The sequence below is a fragment of the Botrytis cinerea genome, chromosome 1, assembly GCF_000143535.2.
Source record: "Botrytis cinerea B05.10 chromosome 1, complete sequence".
NCBI classification, from domain to species: Eukaryota; Fungi; Ascomycota; class Leotiomycetes; order Helotiales; family Sclerotiniaceae; genus Botrytis; species Botrytis cinerea.
The window spans coordinates 3,757,303-3,781,204 of record NC_037310.1 but is presented as its reverse complement, the minus strand read 5'-3'; the positions used below and the strand labels follow the sequence as shown (position 1 = coordinate 3,781,204).

The 23,902-nt window shown below is 42.1% G+C and overlaps 4 protein-coding genes across 4 annotated transcripts; 3 read left to right on the top strand and 1 right to left on the bottom strand.

Annotated features, from left to right (window-relative positions):
* The first annotated feature begins 683 nt into the window (after positions 1–683).
* Positions 684–2,900, top strand: BCIN_01g10840 (hypothetical protein). The gene is made up of 4 exons (XM_001556378.2): positions 684–1,019; positions 1,080–1,337; positions 1,390–2,103; positions 2,214–2,900. Exons 1-4 carry the CDS (start codon positions 896–898, stop codon positions 2,750–2,752), a joined length of 1,635 nt encoding a protein of 544 aa, XP_001556428.1. The 5' UTR covers positions 684–895; the 3' UTR covers positions 2,753–2,900.
* Positions 2,901–5,477: 2,577 nt separating this feature from the next.
* Positions 5,478–6,805, top strand: BccutB. The gene is made up of 3 exons (XM_001556380.2): positions 5,478–5,999; positions 6,051–6,208; positions 6,262–6,805. Exons 1-3 carry the CDS (start codon positions 5,704–5,706, stop codon positions 6,426–6,428), a joined length of 621 nt encoding a protein of 206 aa, XP_001556430.1. The 5' UTR covers positions 5,478–5,703; the 3' UTR covers positions 6,429–6,805.
* A 4,221-nt stretch (positions 6,806–11,026) lies between these two features.
* BCIN_01g10820 (hypothetical protein) lies at positions 11,027–14,710 on the bottom strand. Its single transcript, XM_024690939.1, has one exon. It carries the CDS (start codon positions 13,962–13,964, stop codon positions 11,175–11,177), a length of 2,790 nt encoding a protein of 929 aa, XP_024546709.1. The 5' UTR covers positions 13,965–14,710; the 3' UTR covers positions 11,027–11,174.
* A 5,696-nt stretch (positions 14,711–20,406) lies between these two features.
* BccpcA lies at positions 20,407–22,522 on the top strand. Its single transcript, XM_024690938.1, has 2 exons — positions 20,407–21,237; positions 21,298–22,522. Exons 1-2 carry the CDS (start codon positions 21,225–21,227, stop codon positions 22,005–22,007), a joined length of 723 nt encoding a protein of 240 aa, XP_024546708.1. The 5' UTR covers positions 20,407–21,224; the 3' UTR covers positions 22,008–22,522.
* The last annotated feature ends 1,380 nt before the right edge of the window (positions 22,523–23,902 follow it).

The window sequence follows — 23,902 nt, the reverse complement described above, 5'->3', positions numbered from 1 at the left end:
ATGAGATCAGAGATTCAAGTATGCAATTTCAAAAATGTTCAAGAGCGCAAAGCCCCGTGCGACACGCTTTGCATCGTTAAGCTTTTTGACGGTCCGCGGGGTAGGATTTCAAATGCGCTTGTACTCCGTACATATTGACTTTGTGATAGCTCGGTATCGGTTTGTTGTCAATCTGTAGACAGTCAAAAAATGATCGAGAGCTCTGAAAGCATAGATGAGTAAGAATGACAAGTAAGCATACTACTCATCGACTAAATTCAGCCCTGCACGCGACGTCGCGATCAATCTGCCAGCCCCCAAAAGTCTGACACAAATGTGGGGGGGGGGGGGGGGTGCAGCCAACATTCACAATGTTGCATCACAATTATCCTCGTTCTACATGAGCTGAAAGAACGAGAATGGACAAACTTCAAACAAGCAATGTATTTATGTATGCACCATTGGGCCAAGCAATACGAAGTTCGGCACGCAAAAGGGGCACTAGGGGGTTAGCGGATCATCTCTAGTATCCGTGCTTCGGGACATAGCGCGTCGAGGATGTTTCAGCAACGGAAACAATCGTCCATTGTTACGTGATCGACATGGAGCTGGAAATCATGTTTTGAGTGTTGTTGTGCAAGGCTCGAGTGAGGCTTGGTCTTTCTTGTCAGATGAAATGTAGGTATATGGGAGGAGAATGACTAGTTTTGTCTTAGCGGGGATGGGTCTGTTGGGTTGTTGGAGAAACTAGTGTAGTACTACTAGATTCGTATTTCTTTTTTCTTTTGGGTTCCTCTTTTCGGTTCCCGCGAGCTGGATGTGCAGGCTGCGATTTTTGTTTTAATATCAAGTCCCCCCATCTCTCTCATTTCTACATTCCAGAATTCTATCGTCGATCGTTTCGTCATAGGCAAGCATGGCATACTCATTGTTGCTGCTTGGTTTTTCTGCTGTGATTTTTATATGTTATGTATCTTATGAACGCCTGTTCAAGAAAGTCAAGATACCTGATGGCGCCAAAACGCTGCCGGGTCCAAAAGGTAAGAGAGAAAACATGTATGATACCTGACTGATGAATCTTTACTGATGTTTTGTTACAGGATACCCGATCATTGGATCAGTTCCTGATCTTGACCCAAAGAACCCATGGATGAAAATGGTGGATTGGAGTAAGGAATATGGAACTATGTATCAAGTGAATCTGAACGGTGACAATACTGTCTGGATTACCTCCCATAAAATTTGCGAAGACCTTTTTGTCAAGAGAGGAGCTATCTATTCGGACCGACCATTTCTTGCAGCCATCGGAGATGATTGCAGACACACAAATCGATACATTCCCCTTGTTACCCATGGCGGTATGTCTCCTAATATCTGAAATTTCCTCTCACAATACTAACATTTATCCAGAGGACATGAAGCGTATCAAAACTTGGATGAAGGCTACCATGTCCAGTATGCCACCCGATCGTCTCAAAGGCCTTTCTCAAAAGGGCGCCGCAACATTCGTCACTCGTCTCATCGCCCAACCCCACCTCTTCAAACAATTTTGCGAAGAATGCACCGCTCAAATTTCATCGACAATGGCCTGGAATGATCGCCGTCTCTCCACCGCCAAAGAAACCATCATGCGTGCTAATCAACTCCTCCGCCGTATCTCAGCCGATGGTGACATCCAAAACAAGCTTCCTTTCCTCCGCAACATTCCAGACTGGGTTCCCGATTTTCTTCAACCTTGGAAAGTAGCAGAAAAAGTACGTTTCCAACGCGAGAGAAACTTTTGGTTTGGAGAAAAAGAGGAAGTCAGAAAGTCACTTTTGAATGAAAAGCCGGATGCGTCCTGGATGGCCCGACATCTGAGCATGCCCACTACTCCTAAATTTGAAGAAGATAATACGTATTCGATCGGCATGTTGGCATTGATTGGAAGTATTCTTACGTCGTCACCTATTCAGAGTTTCTTCCACGCTATGATTGTTAGTCCAGAGTGGCAGGCCAAGGGACAAGAAGAGGTCGATAGAGTGTGTGGGGACCGACCACCTTCTGTTGATGATATCCAGCAATTGCCCGTGGTGAGAGCGATCATTCGAGAAATTTTCAGATGGAGAAGTCCGGCTCCTGCTGGTATGTGTGATCCCTATTTTCCCTCCCCTCATTTTTTTCCCTACCAATTTACATTTCCTGGTTTCGAAACTATCCACAAAATGACTTGATAAACTAACAAAATTAACCAGGCGTTCCTCACGTACTCTCACAAGACGATGTATACGATGGTTACTTCCTCCCCAAAGGCACCACCTGTTTCGCTCTCGAATGGGGTCTCTGCCGTGATCCAGTCCTCTACCCCGATCCCGAAAATTTTCGTCCCGAGCGCTGGCTCTCCCCCGAATTCCCCACTTACAGAGAACCTCTCACTCATTGGCCATCCATTAAAGCTAACCATGGATTCGGTTGGGGAAGACGCGCTTGTATTGGTCAAGATCATGTAGAGATGGTTTTACTTACTGTTATCGCGACGATATTATGGAGTGTGGATATTAGGAAACAGAAGAACGAGAAGGGAGAGGATATTGAAGTGCCTTGGTACGATTACACCGCGTATGTGATTGTGAGACCGGAGTGGTTTCCTTTCGATTTGGTGGAGCGGAGCAATGGGGTAGATAGATCTGCTTTGTTGAGGGAACGAGCGGATGCGGAGATGGTTAGTGGAGAGGATGGAGTTGTTAATGGAGTGCCGGTCGGGTATGAAAAGAGGGAGATTTCTTTAATATAAGCCCTGGGTATCTGGGAAGGAAAATATGTATCAATCGTGGTCATTCTAATTACGCTGTCCTTACCTGTTTACATTTAGATTGTTCTCTATGTAGCAAACTATATAAATAATTTAGATAAACTGAACAATTGTAATTTGGTTCTTCTCAGATTAAAAGTGATTGATGGATTTTGGAATGTGTTAAATCTCTTCACTCCTTTCTATTGAAGGTAGCCGTAACACAAATCAAGAAGTTTGTGAATACTTAGGTAGAGTCGGGGGAGGGGGGAGAGGGAGGGGGATTTTTTGCACGCTCTCCGAGATTGAATTTGAAATGTCAAAACCCATGTAGACTCGAGAAATTCAGGGATTTCACAGCTGCGTATCTTGCATCTCATTCTGTATATCGATGATCAACTACTAATGCCTTTTCTATGTAACTATTGCAGCTTTCTGGAAGGTGATCTCAAACACAGCATTTAATGAAACTTCCAGACTACAGTAATAGGACGACAAAAGTACACCACTCTTTTCAACATTCAACACCAAGTCAAACAATCATGACTTTAGATCGAAACGTAAGTGCTTGCAATGTATGATTTTGTCTGGGTGATTTAGTGAGCCGGCTGTCTTGTCTACATGGAGACATTCTTAGTTTTGGTTCACCACTCAGTGACTAGAAAACGACGAGTAATGTATTCACTTTATCTCGTCATACTTGCCCAAAGCTTAAACAAGTAGTGGATAGACTGTCAAAAAACATCTCAACGAGACGTGGCAATGCAACTAGGGTTCAGAGATAGACATGAAAACGCAGAAAAAAAGCGGCGGCAGCTAAGTAAGGTAAGACCCTTGATATTGATCGACCTGACATCTTGATTCCCACCATCGTCATATTTCTCTTGCCTGTTATGATCGTTGCCCTTGAGATTCTAATAACTCATATCGTAGAATCTGTAGAGTGTCATTGAGGTTAACCTGCTTTATTCACCTCTCAGATATCTTCCGCATCAATTCCCCAGATGGTAATTTCTACCATCATCGCCCTTTTTACATAACGAGGAGTGCTTTTTCATACCAGAACTGTGCGTTATCGCGAAGAAGTATGCGGTCAAGATAGAGCATCTTCTGCTGGCCATGCAAGTGTTGGAGATCTCGGGAGATCAATGGAAATCAGTTGGTCGAAACAGGGGTGAAGCGGTTTAGCTTTTTTGACAAGCGGAAAGAAAGTCGTGAGTGACAGCGGATCTTTATTGTCAGGATAATCTAACTCGATTTGAACAAGGGAAAATTTGAGATCGATCAGGTCAACAGTGGAAATGTAGAAGATGATTTGGCGCTATGAGTCTTCTTGTCATCGTGTTGACTTGTTCCTGTGGAATATCTTTCTTGATCAATTCTAGGCTTGGTGACTATCTTGGTCATGTGATCACCATCGTGCATCAGACTTGTTTGCTGGAATTGGAATGGATTTGACTCACATCTCTTCTCATCGCTCGTATTTCGTATTTCGTATTTAACAAACTTCTCATACAATCCATCAAAAATAAATGTCTTGACCGTATTCTCTAACAGGCCAATATCATAATGAATAAGACCAGAACTTGTCGGACTTGGGTGGAATTCCATATTTATGCAAAGGTATGGGGTTGAATGTTGTTATTTGTTAGAGAAATGGAATTCTATGCGGTTTACCCAGAACGCGGAAGAAATACTCCAATCTACCAAGCACCTGCAGGGTATCGGTGCCATCTTCCATTACCCTCGTGTCCAAATGGCCCATCGAGTTCAAATGCCGAAGTGTCTGTGGTACCAAAATGGCATGACGATATAACAAACATCATCAAGAAATCGATGCGAGCGAACTCCTGAAGATTTGGCAAAAACTGCCGAGCCAAAATCAAAACACATCTGAAGTAGCTTGAGGTTGAACCAAAGTGGATCTAGTCTTGAGAGAACAGTTCTCTCGACGAATCGCATTGCGAGAAAACAATCTGTCCAACCATCTCAACTCTAAAGAGTATTTCGTCCGGTTGGCGGTTTGGATTCTGTCAATACGAGCATCTGTGTCTTCACCCTATACCCACAAACTCGTCGCAAAGATGGTGTTCAAGTAGAATGAGTACCGAGGCATAAACTTTTACATTTTGCTTTCTCAATTGATGAGGCTTGTCGCACAGACAAATGCCAATGACAACGTGGTTTTGATTTTTTTCAGTTGGGGTCTGTAGTATCAGACTATGGAATTTTCGAGCCACAAGATCCTGTCTTGTAAGAGTTTACATGTTCAGATTCGATGTGAAGATTCTAATAAAGACTTGCAATGATACTCCTATCTTTAATTCGGTGGAAATTAACAATATGCAATGGCTGATCCTTCTTTCACCAGTACTACACACCAAAGTATTGAAATATCTTCATCAATCGGCTGTACAACCTCATCATTCTCAAGTTGATGAATTTTGATGTACACAGCCTTAACGCCCAGATTTCAAAGGTTGTAGTCTAAACATCTAAAATTTTAAATGGCAGGCTAGAAAGAACGATTTCTTTTTTACCTCGGTGTTAATGATGATGGGGTTATGGTTGAGACGAGTTTCATGTTGGAGGAATTCTCCATCTGTCTGTGCCTCCGCCGCTCACAGATTCATCCCATCCATCTTTCTAGAAGAAGTAACTACCATCATATTTGCATGAGAAATTTCAACCAATCGCAACCTTTCATTTCATTCCTGTACACCGTCATGGGATTGTTTGCGATGCTGATATGTGTTTTTGTAATTGAGGATCTTGGTATGATTGAAGATATAAATTCATGTCAGCCCCAATGGATGACCGTTTTCTTTTGAATTTATCCATCCAATAAACATATCATCCATCCAATACAAATTACTTCTAGTCGCTTTCTTTACCACTTCAAGAACACAATAATCATTTCGAGAATTTAATACATACAACAACAAGGCTCCAAAATGAAGTTTTCACAGTCTCTGTCTCTTTTGCTCCTCCCTCTTACCGCCCTAGCCGCGCCAATTCTCGAGGGCACTGGAAATGTTAAAGCCGCAGCTGGAGCATGCGCACCAATGATGCTTATCTTTGCCCGTGGAACTACAGAAACAGGAACTATGGGTACCGTAGCAGGACCTCCATTAGTTGCTGCTCTTGGAAAAGCCGTTGGTGCTAGCAATGTAGCTACCCAAGGTGTTCCATACCCCGCCGATATCCCTGGATTTCTGGCAGGAGGTGATGCAGGCGGAAGCAAAATGATGTATGTATCTCCCAGTATTCATCAAATTCCAGCCACTAATTCCTACCATAGGGCTCAAATGATTTCAACAGCCGTTACAAACTGTCCCGATTCCAAGATCGTCATGGCAGGTTACTCCCAAGGCGGTCAACTCGTACACAACGCTGCAAAAATGCTTCCCGCAGCCACTATGGCCAAAGTTAGCTCCGCCATCATTTTCGGAGACCCAAGTAAGTAAAGTTCTTACCAAACCTCTAAAAGCACATACTAACCTCCATAACAGACAACGGAAGTCCAGTCGCAGGCGTATCAGCTGCAAATACAAAGGTTATCTGCCATACCGGTGATAACATTTGCGCACATGGAGATCTTATTCTGGCACCCCATTTAACTTATGGAATGGATGCTGGCACGGCTGCTGCTTTTGCTAAGACTGCTGCTGGTATGTGATGGGTTGGCTGGGCATACTTCATCGCCATCTTATTTCATCATGATCTTTTTCAAAGTTATTGCGATACCCGTGCTAGTGTTTTTCAAGACATTGGATTTGAATTTGGATTTGGATGATGACCAATTGTTGCATTGATTGCACATTTTCTTATTTATATTTGTACTAATTATCTACATGGTGGAGACTACTTGGTCTGGAATTAATTTCTTGTTGTATCCTTTATTTGGAACGTTCTTCTCCTTTGATTGTCGCTCTGTAAAAGATACAAAATGAAGAGTCTCTTGATTTCAACTTTATATATATCACTAGTTTTTGTTACATTTTATTATTCAAAGGTTCAATTGATGTTCAAGATCAAAATCGAGATTGAGATTCATAGAAAACTGAGAAGTAAGATTCTTAAATAAAATGGAAACAAAATGTTATCATACATGCATACCAGTCAGTGGATGAAGTGACTGACTGGTTACTTTTCAATGCCCAAAATTTATGAAAAATTCAATCTTCAATTATTCAATCTTAAAATCCAATCTCTCATTATTCAATAGATAATAAATCATCGAATCGAATTTCAAAGTGTCTGAGTTGATGATTCGTATGATATTGTGAAGTCATTTTTCGCTGTGTGATGGGTAGGTATTGATCTGATATATTCAACTCTTTCGATATGGAATTGATGTATTTCTTTTGTGACGAGACTTATTATCTTGTCTAGTAGGAGAGAGGTTTTTTTTTTATATTGAAGAATATAAATCTTTCCAATCTTTCCAATCTTTCAGGTCTTTCGGGGATGGGAGGTAAGAGGTTAGAGGATCAGAGAGTCGAAGAGTTGAATGAGATACTCAATCTACACAACCGATAATATAAATCGTTTATTCTAATATCAAAATATACTAGGATTTAATACTAAAGACAGAATCGAATGATTTTATTATCATAATTCTGGTGAAATCCCGGGTTCTTAGTAATCAGTCCATTGGTGTCTTCCAAAGAGTTTCCCTCTTGGCGAGTTTAATATCGTTATTTCAGAATGATGTGAAAATTAAAATAAACAACAATCTTCACGAAAGATCACAAGTCGAACAGTAAGACAACGACATTTCAATAAGCAGTATTTAATCCTGACTTGCATACCAGGTTCAATGATCTCTCTGAGTAATATTCTATAAGGTTAATCCGACGTCATCGCTACACAGCATTGTCAAAAACGGTCTACTTTTCCTTTCGCATATACCATCCCCGCATCTCGGATCAGATATTCACCCACCTTCTTAATCAATCTAACCCATTTCAATTCATCCCAAGCGCCCGGTAAACATAGGTAGGTACATGTGCACATCTACCGCGCCCCATGATTTCCGAACCCTATATCCGAACATCCCACCCGGATCCGAACAACGAACGACATGCAACAAACAGCACTTCAATCTCCATCACCCACGTATCCATTTTAACATATCTCCTGCCCCATTCGGTAATTCTCCACTTCAATCTTGTGAAAATTTCTGTTTCCCAAATGTGAATTTAGGAATCTGACTCATCCGAGGAGAAATGAGTTTCCGGGTGTATGTATTTCTTACGTTATCGGATTCTCAGTCATCTCGATTCTTAGCTAGAGGATGGACCTGAGTTTCTCTCCGCGGTGAAATTCAATATGATACATCATATCATATCATACAGCATTCATTAAATCGACAAATGTGGAAGAATCACGAAAATAAAGAAGAAAGGAGAAGAAATTCGGAAGTCCGAAAATCCCAAACCTTCGGAGCCGGTGTAGATGTGCAACAAAAGATTTCTTGAAGAACAATGAGAGATAGGGATTGGTTGAGATGAAATTAAACTTGTTTTCCATGGAAAGAATCGCGGATTTGCTCTGTTTAGTGGGTGAGGATGAGGACAAGAGTGGATACTTTGATTCTGGGTTGAGTTGCGGCCGAAAATCTTCGGCCGAAAAATTCGGAGATGGAATGGGATGGAGGAGGTATTTGAGGGAGAGTGGCGATGGATGGATTGATGGGAGTATTGGTTGGGATGATGGGATAGAAGATGTGGATTTATCTGTAAGTGCAGATGTGATTGGATTTCTTCCTCTGTGGAGGAACGGAAGTTTTTGCATTGTTCAACATAGATCTCACCCAAGAAGTCCATGGATATTTCAAATGCTTTAGTACCCATATATGTACAGTGTCATCTGGTAATTCCTTCTATCATACCCATATACTCTCAATCGAGCGTTGTTGGATACCTCTGCCATCTGCCGGTGGTAGGAGTTGTGAGTATCTGTTGATAAAAATCATCTTAACTTTCCACATGCAAAATGGGACTTTGCATTGTTAGCCTTCTAAGATATATGAATTGATGTTCAACAGTACAAGGAAGAGTATTAGTTTCAAATGGAAAAGAGGAGTTTGATTGCAAATCCTAAATCCCAGATCCCCAAATGTTTCCTTCCAAATCCTTCAAGAAACCCCAAGCTTGCCGTGCAGCTGAGGCAGATTGCTAGCAAAATACAACCTTCAGCAGTGGTCGACCTTCTGGGCCTCTGAATGAAAGGAAAGCTAGCCGATGCTACGAATGACTATGACAATAATAACATAGATCCGATAATCAAAAACGTAACGTAATAGCAGAAAAATGGTATAATCACCAGCACCTCACCGCACCGCACCGCCACCACACGAGAAAAATCATAGGATGTAGTTAGACAACTTCTAAACAACATCAGATATGTATTAGAAACCTAGGATCTATCATTGAGATCAAAACGATCGGAAGCCCGAGCTCTAAAACGATGCATCAATCCCACTTGTGTAATTTTCTCCCACTTCTCCCTCGACGATTTCAACCACACAACTGCAACATAATTCTCCAGTCGACTAATCTTCATCGTTGTTGCCGTCGCAACCAATTTCTGAGCAATCCTCCAACTAGCCAGTACCGCATTGCTAGGAACCTGATGTCGGAATGAATCCTTGCAAGTGATTCGTCGAGAGACCCAGGTCGTGCTTTGGCGATTGGTGTTAACCTGCTGAAACTAGCCGTCTTGATTCCACGCCTCCATATCCAGATGAGATAATTGTGTGCGCGCTGCAGATAAGAACGAGGTTCTAACCGATTGAGAGTAGGAACAATGCCAGTGACTTTCAGTATTTCTTCGATGTGCGGATGCTGGTGATTTGATAAACCGATGAGGTCGGCTTTCCCAAAGACTTTGACCTGCTCCAACAACAGTCAGATTTGTTGAAGGTCGGAATGCTTTTTGGCGAGGCGGGGCGTGTGGAGTAAACGTCTATAAAGTTAGTGACTTTATACACAATTGGATGTATAACTCACAAGTCCACATAGTCCAGAAGCTTAGTTAAACTGTTTCGAATCGATGAGGGTGTATCGCAAAGACCCTCAAAGACTTTCGTGGTTGCGAATTTTCGTCGCGCGATATTTCGGATTCTTTCATAGCAACTTTCTCTCCACTCAAGGATGGCAACTCTATTCGGTTGGTGAGCGAGTCTATACCTTTCTCTGCATCGATATCAAACCCCTAAAAATTAAACAGCACAGGTACTGCTTGGTAAAAAGAGACTCCTGAAGACCCTTTTAATAATAGCAACGTTGTCGACATTTTGAAGACAGCTATCGAGCCAGGTTTTCGTCACCTCGACGTTTCGAATGGAGGATGGGGGATTAGCCCAATTTTTTTGCGGATGGAATGGAAGATCTAAGGTTCTTAGCTTCATCAATCCTTGGTTATGAAGTGGAGATTCGGGCTTTTAGCTCACCAGACTTTGGTTGGTCCTGCGCAGTTTACGGCACGGAATTGAGGAGAATTTCATCTTTGAAGAACTCGGTGGTTTCAGGAGATACTAGTATAGCCCGTAATAGAATTTCGAGGGTCGTGAAGGCCGGGAGCTTTGTAGGGAAACGATGTCGATATATAACCATCTTCAAACCTGCCACATCACAACATCCCACACCATGTAAATATCATTATATCCTCTCTTTCTGGGCTGGTGCTCCTTTCTCATCTAAAACATATCATTACTTACATACAAACACTCGAAGCTTATATATGTCTTGAAAAATCCACTTACGTTCCTCACCTCGAAATAGGTATCTCTAACATATACACTCACACATTCATACGACACGATGATTCGACAAGCCTTCTACTTCTTCTTATTCTTCTCCCCGCCTAAGACAATAGTGATGAAATAACTTGCCCACACAACCTTCCCCAAAAATCCAAAATCAAGCAAAAAAAAACCACAGAAGATCCCGCGAACAATTTCCCAAAGTTTCCTATTTCCAAGAGCTTGAAATTAAGCCCTAAATGACCGCTCGATAGACATATAACCAATCAAGATTTCTTTGTTTTCCCACACCACCTCAGTCAATCACCCGTTTATCTCAACACTACTCAGTAGTTGCTGGGTGAAACATTTAAGACTGAAAGCTTCGGCCCAAAATGATCGCTTTGATCGGAAGAAGCCCAATGAACTGGCACTGTCGCGTGAAACTTGGACACACGGTAGACCCACTTCATACCAACAGCAGGAGTGTAAATGAGACGATCCATGGGTAAGATAATGAACTCAGTTGGAGATATCCGGCCGCTCTCTGAGATTTGAAAAACAGACATGGCTTTGCAATTGATCAACTGCCATCATAAGTCCGTTGCGTACAGCTGCAGAAAGAAGAGTATTTGAGCAGTTTCATAGCTCCGAGGATATAATGAGAACTCTAGATCATCCAACATCTCCTCGTAATCGACAGCAGATTTTATTTCGTTTCGATACTAGCTTAGCTAACAAGCGTGATCTTGACCTTCTTCCAATCCTAATTCCATAAATTTTACTCCACTTGCGCTTTTGCCACTTGCGCAAAAGCGCAACGAGTTCTGAAGCCTCTCCCCCCCGGCAAGCAGCCATTGCATTCTGCAAAGGTGTTTTCCCCTCCTGATCTCGTGTTTCGAGCTTAGCACCATTTTTAAGCAAAAGCGTAACAATCCCTTGTCGATACCAATCATTTGTCCATGACCAATCCGAAATTATTGCATTCTGCAACGGTGTTTTCCCCTCTTGGTCTCTTGTCTCGAGCTCCGCACCCTCTGCAAGCAAAATTGCAACAACTTCTTCCCGAACATTATAACTTAGCCAGTAATCATTCGAAATCATTGCATTCTGCAACGGTGTTCTTCCCATATCATCTTGTGTTTCGAGCTTCGCACCCTTACCAATTAAAAGCCGAGTGATATTTACTCTTCCATTCATAACAGCGACCGCCAATGCTGTTCTGCCAAATTTATTCTTTGCTTCAATATCCGCGCCCCTCCGAAGTAACAACTTAACGATGGCGTGACTTTCCCGTGTGGCACCTCTCCGTATGGCGGAGGAATATTCTTGTTCGATGGCCATTAATAATCCTGTATCACCCCATTCATCTTTTCTTTCGAAATCAACACCTTTCTCAAGCAGCAGTTCGATGGCTTCCTTATTTTCGGATTTGACCGCCGTTGTAAATGCTTCTCGGTAGTGTATCTCTCTATCGTGAAATTCAGTATGCTTTTCAAGCAATAGTTCGACCATTTGTTGATTTTGAAGTACGATCGCTTTTATTAACGCTGTTTCGCCGTAGCCATCTCTACTGGAAAGTTCGGCACCGTTTTCAAGTAATAGTTTCACTAATTCATAGTGTCCATTGTCTGCAGCTACCGTCAACGGCGTTCGACCCCAGTACTCTTGAACTTCAAGCGCGACTCCCATCTTAATTAATGATCTGACCGAATTAATCTTTTCAAATCGAACTGCTAACAGCAGTGCCGTTTGGCTCTGCGAAGCTGTTGCGTCAATTTCAGCGCCGTAATCAATCAAAAACTCAACAATTCTGTTTCTGGATTGAGTAAAAAGAAGCTGCAAGTACCTTACGCTGATCTCCGCGCCATGGTCAAGTAGCAATTTGATAATATCGTAATTCTCGTTATCAATTGCCGATAATAATGGTCTAGGTAATGATTCGCCGTATCCAGCCATATTCTTTGCTCTGGATTTAGTAACCCTCTGAACAAGTAGGTCAACAATATCAACAATTTCTTTTTCAACAGCTAGCATCAAATGTCCTTCCTCAATTTCTGCGCATTTATCGAGTAATAGCGCGACAATTTTGGCGTTTTCCATTTGAATGGCTAGCCACAATGGTGTTTGACCGTTAAAATGAATATCCTCAGTTTTTGCGCCTGCATCAAGTAATAGCTCGACAATTTTAGCGTTTCCAGTTTGAACGGCTAATGACAATGGGTTTTGACCAAAGGAGTCTACTTTCTCAAAACTACACAGAGGTGGGTCAAGCAACATCTTTAAAATGGTTGGCTGCTCTCTTTGAACGGCCCAATGCACCGGAGTTCGATCAAAAAAGCCTCTCGAGCTAATTCGACACACATCTGTTTCAATCAATAGTTTGAGAAATCCTTCTTCTGCTCCTTCAAACGCATCCATTAACATAGCACCTTCCAAATCTTCTATATTATCTAGAAACTTTGTCAAACTCCAGTCAATGAACTGATAGAGTGACACATCATCTACCAGCTGAGAATAATTTTCAGATAATATGAATGAAACGGCTTCTCGAATGACCTGCTGGGATGATTTATCGTACTTGGAGTTTAGAATGTTACTCCTATACGTGTCTGAAGACATACCCAGTAATGCATATATCTTATCTCGATCATCAGTCGCCTCGCTTTCGCGGAACTTCAGTATTAATGTTTGGAGCTTCTGACCTTGCGCCCACCAAGATTCATTTCGCGAGATTCCAGGCATTATATCCAGAACTGACTGAACATGCACAGGTGGGTTCAAAGCAACCAGAGCCGGAAACTGGGAAAATATCGTAGCGGAGATAGATTTGTTACCACAATGAACTGTCGTTGATCGCCGAGCATTGGCAACTTCTTGCAGGATCCAGATTCTTCGAAACCATGGCCGATCCAATATCAATCTCATCTGCTCGCGCAAATTCGACAAGTGTTCATTGTTTTCATCGACCCAACCACTGGCTTTATCTCTCCACTCTGCTGAATGCCAACTTAAACTTGCCTTCCGCAGCCGCTTCATGGCATCCATCACCAGGTCAGTTTCTTCAGTCCCACGACCTAACCAAATCACGACCTTTTCAGCCTTCTTGTATATATCGCCCATCTGTCTGATTTGATGGATTTTCTCGTGGAAATTCTCTTGATTGATACACAAAGCATCAATCCAAAAGATTTGATCCTCTTCCTGAGATCTTAGATGCATGAGTGCCATGTGTAAGTTGAAAGTCACTTTGATTCTGGCGCTGTCAATTATAACCTCTTCCACTTTGTCAATGTATCCCCATGTATACGATAGTGCAGAATATGGTATGATACTATCAGGATCGTCAAACCAGGCACTGATGAAATGACCTCGAATTTTATCGGACCAGTGCCCTTTGTGGAGTTGGAGAAGTCGAATAGAAGGTCGACCGAGATTGATCGATTGGTACTGGTAGGGATCCATTTAGAAATCGTTTTGCAATTCAATCTTCGTGGAAAGCTCAAGATATGAAACTCTAGCTTTTCTTCTGAAATCGTAAATCGTGATATGGTCTATCGAAATAGGCAGGTTTCAGGTCTTGATCGCCTTGGATTTTGGGGATGAGTTTGTTGGGTTAGGTTTTCGATATGAGAATGAGATGCATCGTTCAGCAAATTTTATCAAGCATGATTGAGGACATAACAATCACGGCAAGTCTGTCAAACCGGCATGGCTTTGAGGCAGTGTCGATAAACATCCATTTGTCCCTCCGCCACGTTGAGGTACCTGTGAGAAGGCTGACAACAAGAGAGGTAGGTGGGGTGTGCCATGGTTGGTGGCAAAATTAAGGCGGTGGGCCAAAGCAGGAAGAATAAGAACATTTGGCAGACATCACTGCAAATAAGATTCGCCAGTCTTCGTCGAACACGATGTATCTGGTATCTGCTGCGCCCAAAATCTTCAGCTGTACATTTTTCCGGCACAGAAATGCAAGGACCAAGTGAGGAATCATATCACTAGACCGTTATTTGCCAGTAGAAGCCGCTCACAAACATTCCTGCGACAGCCAGAAAACATGCTGGAGACTCCAAAAAATATCTAGAGTGGCCATTATGTCTAGCAGATATAAATCTGTCAAGTAGAGAGCTGAAGAGAGTATCATATCTGCAATTCTCTTGTAAGTTCGGATTGTAGCGTAATGTAATATTTGGAAGAAAAGGTGTGAAGCCAATCTAACAATACGTGCACGATATGGATGAAGGAAGGAGAATTAGGCTCGACGCACAGACCCTGATGAATCCACCTCCATCCAGCAAGGGTAGGAAATGGGGATATCAAAATACACAAGCACCTAGATAGTCTATGTAATATTCGCTACTAAATCAAACAATCAATGTTTCGAGTCCAAATCCAGTCCAGGTATTCAATAGCTCTAGAATTATTCACACAGATCTATATCTCGTTAGAAGAGTATGTCTCGTGTGGTGCTAGAGCTGGGGGAGTTGGCCCATTCAGTCTTTGACCTCTGAATGCGCATACATTATAGCCTACAACTCATATTATATCCTGTAGAGAGATGTGCTTTAAACCTATCTGTTGTGCATTTGATTTGATGTCGAATTCATAATTTCATATTCGGATGTTAGTGTCTTCAACGTATAATTTTGCCTGAGTAATTTAGTGTCCCGATCTCCCATTTTGCAGGAGTCGCCCTCCCACCCATCGATACATAGAGAAAAGTCGAATATCAAGGCCAGTCAGTCGTTTTAAAACCCCAGAGCTGAAAAAGAATGGTGATCCAAGTAAATCAACATTGCCGATGCAAATGGACCCGGTTGACCTCTTATATTTGGCATTGAACTCTTGCATACATGCTATTTGAGTATGAGAAGCGAGAGCTATGATGACACAAAATCGAATGGATACTGACTCTTTCTCCCCGAGAAAATTCTAAACAACTCCCTTGTCTACCAGCTTTCATCCGAATACCATCTATTGTTATCCTCTCTAACGATCCATATCTGATCGGAACTCGACAAAGACTTTAATAGAGATGGAATAAAACATTTCACCCCGCTCGCGAGATACACACCTCCTAAGGACATACTCCAATTGGCGCAAGTATGATATCACAAACTTGGCATTCAATCGATGAATAGGAAGGAACCTTCTGATGCCAATCATCAGCTCGCGTATCTAAGAGTACAGAGACCATTTCATTGTTTTCGTGAATCCATGATGACGCGACTGAGCCATTAAAAATAAAATCGATAGTCCCAGGATACCAAACTAACTCCCCAAGCCAAACGCGAAACTCTCTGACCTTGAAATTCCCTTCAATACCAGGAAAACCCAAGACCCCAAAATCATATTGCGATATGCATATTCATTCTCACACATTCTTTTGATATCTCCGAGGCTCGGTCGACTTTGCGAAGATGGATGATACTCGAGCCGGAATGGATTGGCCATGTTAACAATACCACGCGGTCGCATGCAAATCGGACGCCTTTCAAACCGAGTACAAGAATTCATTTTTAGAATCTCTCATACGCTAGAGTTATATGGGACCCATTATTCTCTATATGACCAGCTCCCATGAGTCTACTATAGCTCATGAAATTTGGTAGGATAAATAACCAAGCCATTGCGCACCAAACGAATCCTTTGCCTTTGACACGAAGACTCAGAATGATTGACTTAAGAACTCTTCTACATCTCTACTCATCGTCTCTCTCCCAAACACGTAGAAAATCCATAACAAACAGTAACAGTATAGTACAATACAATACAATACAATCAATAACACACAAAAACATATGCAATCCCACAAACTCAAAACTCTCCAACCAAACCCCAAATCACCACCCAAAGAATAATATATAAATTCCCAGTGTAGCAACACCACCACCACCACCAATCAATCCAATAAAAAACGAGTAACTATAAAGTTTTCCCAAAAGACCCTTAAACTCTAATTGTGCGGTACTACCGCATATCATACTAACCCCAACACTTGCGGAAGGTTTCAATAAACGATACAATGGATAGATATACTATGCTATACTATAATCCCCCCTCACACTAATGACACCCCGACGTCAAAATACACATGTATCATCAGGCACCCTTTAGCAAAAGTTAAACCCATAGCAAGAATAAACTTTCCACCATCCCATTTCCATATCCATATCCATATCCATATCCATCCTCAATATATATATACACACATACCCCACAAGCATCAACAAATGACTCACCAACTTATAAACCCAGACAGCGCCAACCCAACCGAACCGAACCGAACCGAACCATCATTTCAAACGAATGAAACAACCCCCCCGCATTCAGCCCTATATATTCATAAGCAATAGTGATTCACACCACTCAATCCTTGAAGGTGTAAAATAAGGGCAGTCACAAAGTCAGTAAGTAAAGTAGCGTAACGTAAAGCAAGAATCTAGATCTTTCAAACCTCTCTAGAAAGAAATCTAGTATCACAGTCGAAAAATCCAACCACAGTAATAATCTTCACAGTAATCACACACACCTATCTCCCAATCTACACGTGAAAACCACGTGCCCACTACCAAAAAAAAACAAAAAGATTTGACCCATCCCATCAATCCACAAATCCCTCCAAAACAAAAGCAAGAACAAGAAGCAAACCCTCTCTCAAAATCCAAGACGATGTTTTTTTTTTTCTTTTCTCCTTCTTAGAACAAAGTAACACACACACACACACACACACACACACACACAGATAAACAAGTAGCACAAGACCAAAAGGAAAGGGAAGATTAACAGAGCCTCATGATATGTATGATCGCTTGTTTTCATTCCGATATATATATATATATACATGGTGTATATATGTGCAGATATGTAAGCAGATATGTAATGAAATGTTATATAATACAATACGATATGGTGTAACTATATATAACAATGATGAGAACAAGGGCAAGAACGAGGACGCACGATTTCATAAGCAAAAGGATAAATCAGTAAGAGGATAATTTTTGTTTATCTAGCGAGTCTAGTTAACCATGTGTAGTCTTGATTTGATTTGATTTGATTTGATTTGACGCAGATGCAGATGCAGATACAGAGATAGATATCTAGGCGGCAGTTCTTGAAATTATCGATTCGCCAATGGAATCAATAGATGATGGATGAGATTGATAATTTCTGGAGTATCTACCGGTATTCTTAGAGATTCAATCCGGATGTACGTACATGATATTTTTCTGCTTAGAAATCGAGGAGGAGAGGAGGGGTGAGCGTTTCATCGTTTGATTGATTGATTGATTGATTGATTGATGGTTTGAGGGAGGGAGAGTGGGTGTGTGGGTATGTTATGTGTGGTTGGTGATTGGTGGACACTGTACATATGCAGAGGGAGGTCCTTGTGAGTCATACGGAGTACAGACATACAGACATACGGAGGATAATCTTTTCTTTGGACAGGGGGGTGGGGAGGCTCGGGAAGGGAAGGGGAATGGAAGGCGTGGGGATGGATGATGGATGGATGAATAGATACCTAGATCAATAGACGAGTTTATCTACCTATTATTTCATACCTTGTTCCTCCTTTCTGAATGGGAATGGAAGTCGCGGGCATGAATAGATGGATGGACGGATCAATAGACGAGTCTACCTGTGATTGACTACTACCTAGCTTGCCCCGTCTCTACTTTTTGCACACACAGGACAGAGTACACAATACATAATCCAAGATACATTCAACCTACCTTTCTATCTACCCGTGCTAGCTACGTACGTACGTACATACTCCATTCCTCCGTCCAACAAACCATAATTCGATCAAATTTTGAAGACAGAGGGGGGGGCTTAGCTTACAAAGAGGATACGCATACCTAGCACATCCACACCCACCTACCTCGCGATACCTAGAAGCTAATTCTTGGTATGCATATCATTGGGCGAGATGGGGAGGATGTGTGATGGTGATGACGAATGGGAGGAAAGGTGTACGCAGACTTGAGTTTTAACTCTCTGCCTTGCCGACCCTCCGAGTACGATGCAAGGAAACGGGTAAGAGAGGGTACGAGAGGTGAGGTGAGGTGAGATTTCATCAATGAGAGATACGCTACTGGGTCCTGGATACGTGCAAAGGGCAAAGAAAGGGCAAAGGGCAAAGTATACGCATGCCACGGAAAATGCGATGCGATGCGATGCGCTGCAAAGTAGAGTAATAAAGTAAAGTTAGTAAAGTAAAGGGCGTCGTTTACAGACAATCCACCCACACACCCACCTCACATACGAAACACATCACGATGGGAATGGAAAGTGGGGGGTCAAGTCAAGTCAAGTCAGATCAAAGGATTTAATCTTTTTTTAATTTTTTTTAATTTTTTTAATTTTTAATTTTTTTAATTTTTTGAAGAGGCCCTCCTTCCCTCCCCCCTTCCCTCTGCCTCGCTCGTGTATGAAAAGCCAGGGAGAAAGAGAGAATTCTCCATTTTATTACGGCCGGCTTTCTTCGGTCGGTCGGCGAGATGGTTTGGGCTACTGCGTTTGAAATTTGAATGGATGGGTGGATGATCGACGCGGCGGGTGTTGCTGTTTTAAGGTCGAGGTGGAGGGGGAGGTGGAAGTAGAGGGTGTTGTAGAATAGAGAGTGAGTGTGGTTTGACGTGAAAAACTACGAGGAGAAATGCATGCCGGATTTAACATGGCGGAATATGGATATAGGCAGAATGGAGGAGGAGGAGGAGGGAGGAAGCGGATGTAAGAAGGAAATAGGACCGTACGGTCATGTGGAATCGTGGTTTTATTTTTATCTTTATTTTTATTTTTTATTTTTTCATATAACTCATTACAAGAAATGGCACTAGTGTATATAAAATGGCATCTGACTTGATGTTGGTTGGTTCAAGTGACCTGCCTGAGGGTCGGTCTTGAAGAAATCCGATCTTCCCCAACCTAGATCTTCATAGTACCACCTCGTTCGAAGTTCTCGAATTGACAATTGATGGATTGCAGTACGGGATCTGTAGAGATCAATTCCTCACATCAATTCCTCACATCAATCCCTCCGGAAAAGTGATCTTTGAACCAAAGGCCCCAGTGGAAGAAATGTTTCGTTCTCTACCCTATCACACGTCTGTCTCTCCTCGAGGTAATGGCGGCATGAGATGTCATCTTAAAATGGAGTCGGGCTTTTTCACAGGGCGTAACCTTGGTGTGAGGGTGCAGAACAGGGATGCGGAGGCTACCAAGAATGGTCAATAAGAAGAGAGAATAGAATTGAGTTTAGAACATGCCGAGAGCGAAGAGAAGAGAGAAAAATTAGGGCTGGGAGACCTTATCTTAAGTGGATTGGAGGTACGATGGTTGTGTAGAGTGAAGTGAAGTGAAGTGAGGTAAGTGAAGTGAAGTGAAGTGAAGTGAAGTGAAGTGAGGTAAGTGAAGTGAGGTAAAATGATGTGAAGAAAGAAAAGGATAGATCTCTCAGACTTCACTTGATCACAGCCACCACCACTACCATCAATCTCACACCTCTCTCACTCGATTCAACCATCACCCCCCAACTGTGAACCTCTGAACCTATGATACGAGACTCACCCATCATCCTCACGACGGACGGCTGATGTGCTACGGAGGACAGTACAGACCAAAGAACCCATACCTGTGACTGTGACTCATACTTCCAGAGAGCGAACTAAGCTCGAAACATACTAAAGGGAAAAGTCTCTAAGATTTGGAGAGTGCGCCAAAGCAGCCACAGAGGGAAAAAGGGTCCAATCAAATCCATCGCCCGCGTGGATAATTAAAGATGCAATCGCTCTATTCCTAAAGAAGTAGCAAATAAACTTTCTCGGTAGGAACCATTTGCTTCCCAGTAAGCTCCCACACTTTCACACAAGTCGCATAAGAATATCCTTTTCCCCAGGCACACGTCCAAAATTTATTTTTCTCTTCACTTTTTTTATCTCTCAACCACACAACACAACCACCACAGCACATTCCCATCATTACCACCAAACCACCGCCAAAATAACTGATTACAATCACACATTACATGAGAGAACAGGTTATTCAACATGTTCTAAATCATTGATCCTCCAGATCACTCCTCAGTTGACTCCATCAGTCAATATTCCTTCCTCAACCAATCAAACCATTTCCAACCCACTCAACCCCCCTTCAACTCCAAATTTTCCCTTCCAGGAAAATCTGACTTCTAGCACCGCTTTCAGCAGCTTTAGTCCTTCAACCGCAACAATACTCCCACAAGAGTTCACCTCTTTCACCACGGATTCTCAATCACCATGGCTTCCCAACTCCAATTCATCGAGCCTGCCGGCATCAACACATCAACCATCCAACAATCAGCATCTGAACAATCCGCTTCAGCCAGATCAACCGCAACAGGACTTTGTTCTTTACGAGAGCAGAACACCGAACGTTCATCGTACCCCTAGTTTATCCAGTACCTCTGCCTTAACAGCTCAAAATCGTCGTCACTCATCTCACCTCGCATCTGCTTCCCCATTGCTACAGAATCAGAGAGTCGCAGCGATCATACAATCTACCGGACATTCTTCTAACTCGGCTTTCACCAATCGGTTCAACTCTCCTGCGCAGCTTGTTCAGCATCAGCACTTTTACCCTTCTGCTCCTGTTTCTCCTGCAACTTTGCAACAACCTCAGCGATCTCGTCCTCAAGTACCCTTGTTTTCACAATCAACTGGGAGCATACCGCGAACTCCAAACATGGCTTTCCAAGGTAATTCAATTAATGATCATTCACATGCACGTTTGCGCAATGACTCACATTTACATTCAGACATGGATCTTTTTGGTGATGAATTCACTCCTTTCGAGGGTGGATCCTCGACACAAAACTCATACTCTTCGGCCTTTTCTTCCCCAGCCATTCCAACAATGTATGATCCAATAAACAACTTGTCGTCTTCAAGCTCTACCACCAACATGAGTTTCGTTTCACCTCGAGATCTTTCTCTTCGCGATTCCTTCGCCACGGCCTCTGCTCCCAACTCGGCTGCGTTTACAAACTTGACTACTCCATCAACGTACAACGAGTCCCCTGCTTTCGAATACCAAGATTCGCCTTTTGTCGGTCAAGATGGACTGAACGACAACACCACTGTTCAAACAGGTGATGCTTGGTTCTCTCTCTTCCCAGATGCGGAGAACTTTGAGCAAGCAAACGCCACCAACTCTCCTTTATTAGTAGAAGAAGAACTCGAAGTCGCTGAACAATTAAATGCTAAAAAGGATACCCGTCGCAAATCTGGATCCGCAACATCTCCCATGTCAGCCACTTCTGGTATTCGAAAACCATCAAAAGCTTTACCACCTATCATCGTCGAGGATTCTAACGACACCGTCGCAATGAAACGTGCTCGTAACACTCTTGCTGCTCGAAAGTCTCGTCAAAGAAAAATGCAAAGAATGGAAGAACTTGAAGATGAAATCACAAGGTTAACTGCCGAAGTGGCTCACTGGAAAGAAAAAGCTCTTCGAAGAACTTAAATGGATAATCATGACTGTCTCTTTTCAGTCGCCGGCACAATCATGGATTGGAGGAAGGGATTTTGGGTACCCTTTACTTCAAGGAGATTATAGTAGCAGCTATCGCACAGGGGCAATAGTCATGACGCTATAATTGTGGATTTCTTTGGTTCGAAAAGTATTGTTATATTCTTTTTTTTTCTATTTCACACTTTGATATTTGGAATGGTTTGGTATGGAATTGTGGGATGGTTTAACTTCTTTCGTGTTTCCTTTATAATAAAGGATTCTAGGGATATGTATGGGGATATCATTGAATGAGTGGCTATTTTGCCGTGGGTTTACAGATACATTTTTATCGTTTTTCTCATTCTTTTTTCTTTGGCTGGATTGGAATTTGGTGGAAAGGAAGTTGGTTTTTTGGTGAGTCTCCCGTTTGAATCCTAATTGATTCAAATTGTGTGTGTGACCCAAACGTTGTGTTGTGTTGGTTGAATTTATTATTGATGAACAATATACTTGATTCATCAATTTCATTTGCTTGATTGATTATGTGATGTGTGTGTGTGTGTGTGTGTGTGTGTGTGTGATGTGATATACATGTGTGATGTGTGTTGTTATATCTATTTGCTTGATACCTACTTTGTGGTACCTTATTTGCTGTTCCCCTCCCTTTCCATAGACAGATAGGTAGGTACGCAAGGCGCCTTTCGTTTGCCATTGATTGATTTATCATTCATTATCATCTATCTAGTTTTCAATCGATTGATTGATTGATTGATTCATTAATTAATTTAAATTTTTATGATTTTTCATGATAAGGCTGGAGAAAGGAGATGGTGAAGAGGCGTGGAGGTAGTGAAGAGGAGAGGAGTGAGGTGATGTGAGGTGAGGTAAGGTGAGGTGAAGAGAAGTAAGAATAATAGAATATTAGTTGGGTTGATGATGATGATGATGATGATGATGATGATGGGATATTAGATAGAGTTAATGCTGATATTAAAGTAATAATGATGGGATATTAGTTGGATTGATGATGATGGTAGGATATTAGGTTAGTGGTGATAGGTTAGGTTAGTGATGATGGGTTAGGTTAGTGATAATGATAATAGGCGATGTGGGGTAGGGGGTTGGGAGCTGGGAAAGAGGAGTTGGGAGTTGGAGTTGGAGGTGTGGTTATGGGGGTTGTGGGAGAGGTAAGGGGAGGGGGATGAATAGATGGATGGATGGATGGATAGATAGATAGATAGATAGATAGATAGATAGGTGAGTGGATGAGTGATCTTGACGATTATGAGGATTATGAGTTGTGTTTTTATAATTTGCATAGTTTTGATTAGGTGGTGAGGTAGTAAGATATATAGGTAGATTAAAAGTTTATTTTTATTTATATAACGTAACGTATGGGGAACTCGGACATATGGGGAACTCGGACACTTTTTCAATTATTCTACACGCGATCTTGTTCTACGAGCCACACAATCCTCCAATTCCAATTCCGAATCACTTGAACTATTCTCTAGCTCTTCTTCTTCAATCTCTTCTTCTGATTCTTCAATTGGGCGTTTGCGTGGCCGTCCTCGTGGCTTTTTCTCCTTCGGTTTTTCCTCCGCCTCACGTACCATTTTCAATACTTCCTTAGTACTAAAGACAAATTGACCTTGTAATTTGACTCTTTTGCCTTTAGTTCTCTTCTTTCGAGTCTCAATTACCTCCTGAGCATCAGAGAGCTGTTTCCGAAGTAGGGCTATCTCAGCATTTTGAGATTCTACAAGCCTAGTCATTCTCTTGGCATATCGACGAGTTGGCGATGCAGGAGAACCACTGCTTGCTAGAGCTGTATTAAAGATCTGATTTGCTTGCCTTAGTTCTGTTCCATCTGGAGGAGAACTCCTGAGTATAGACAAGTCTAGGTC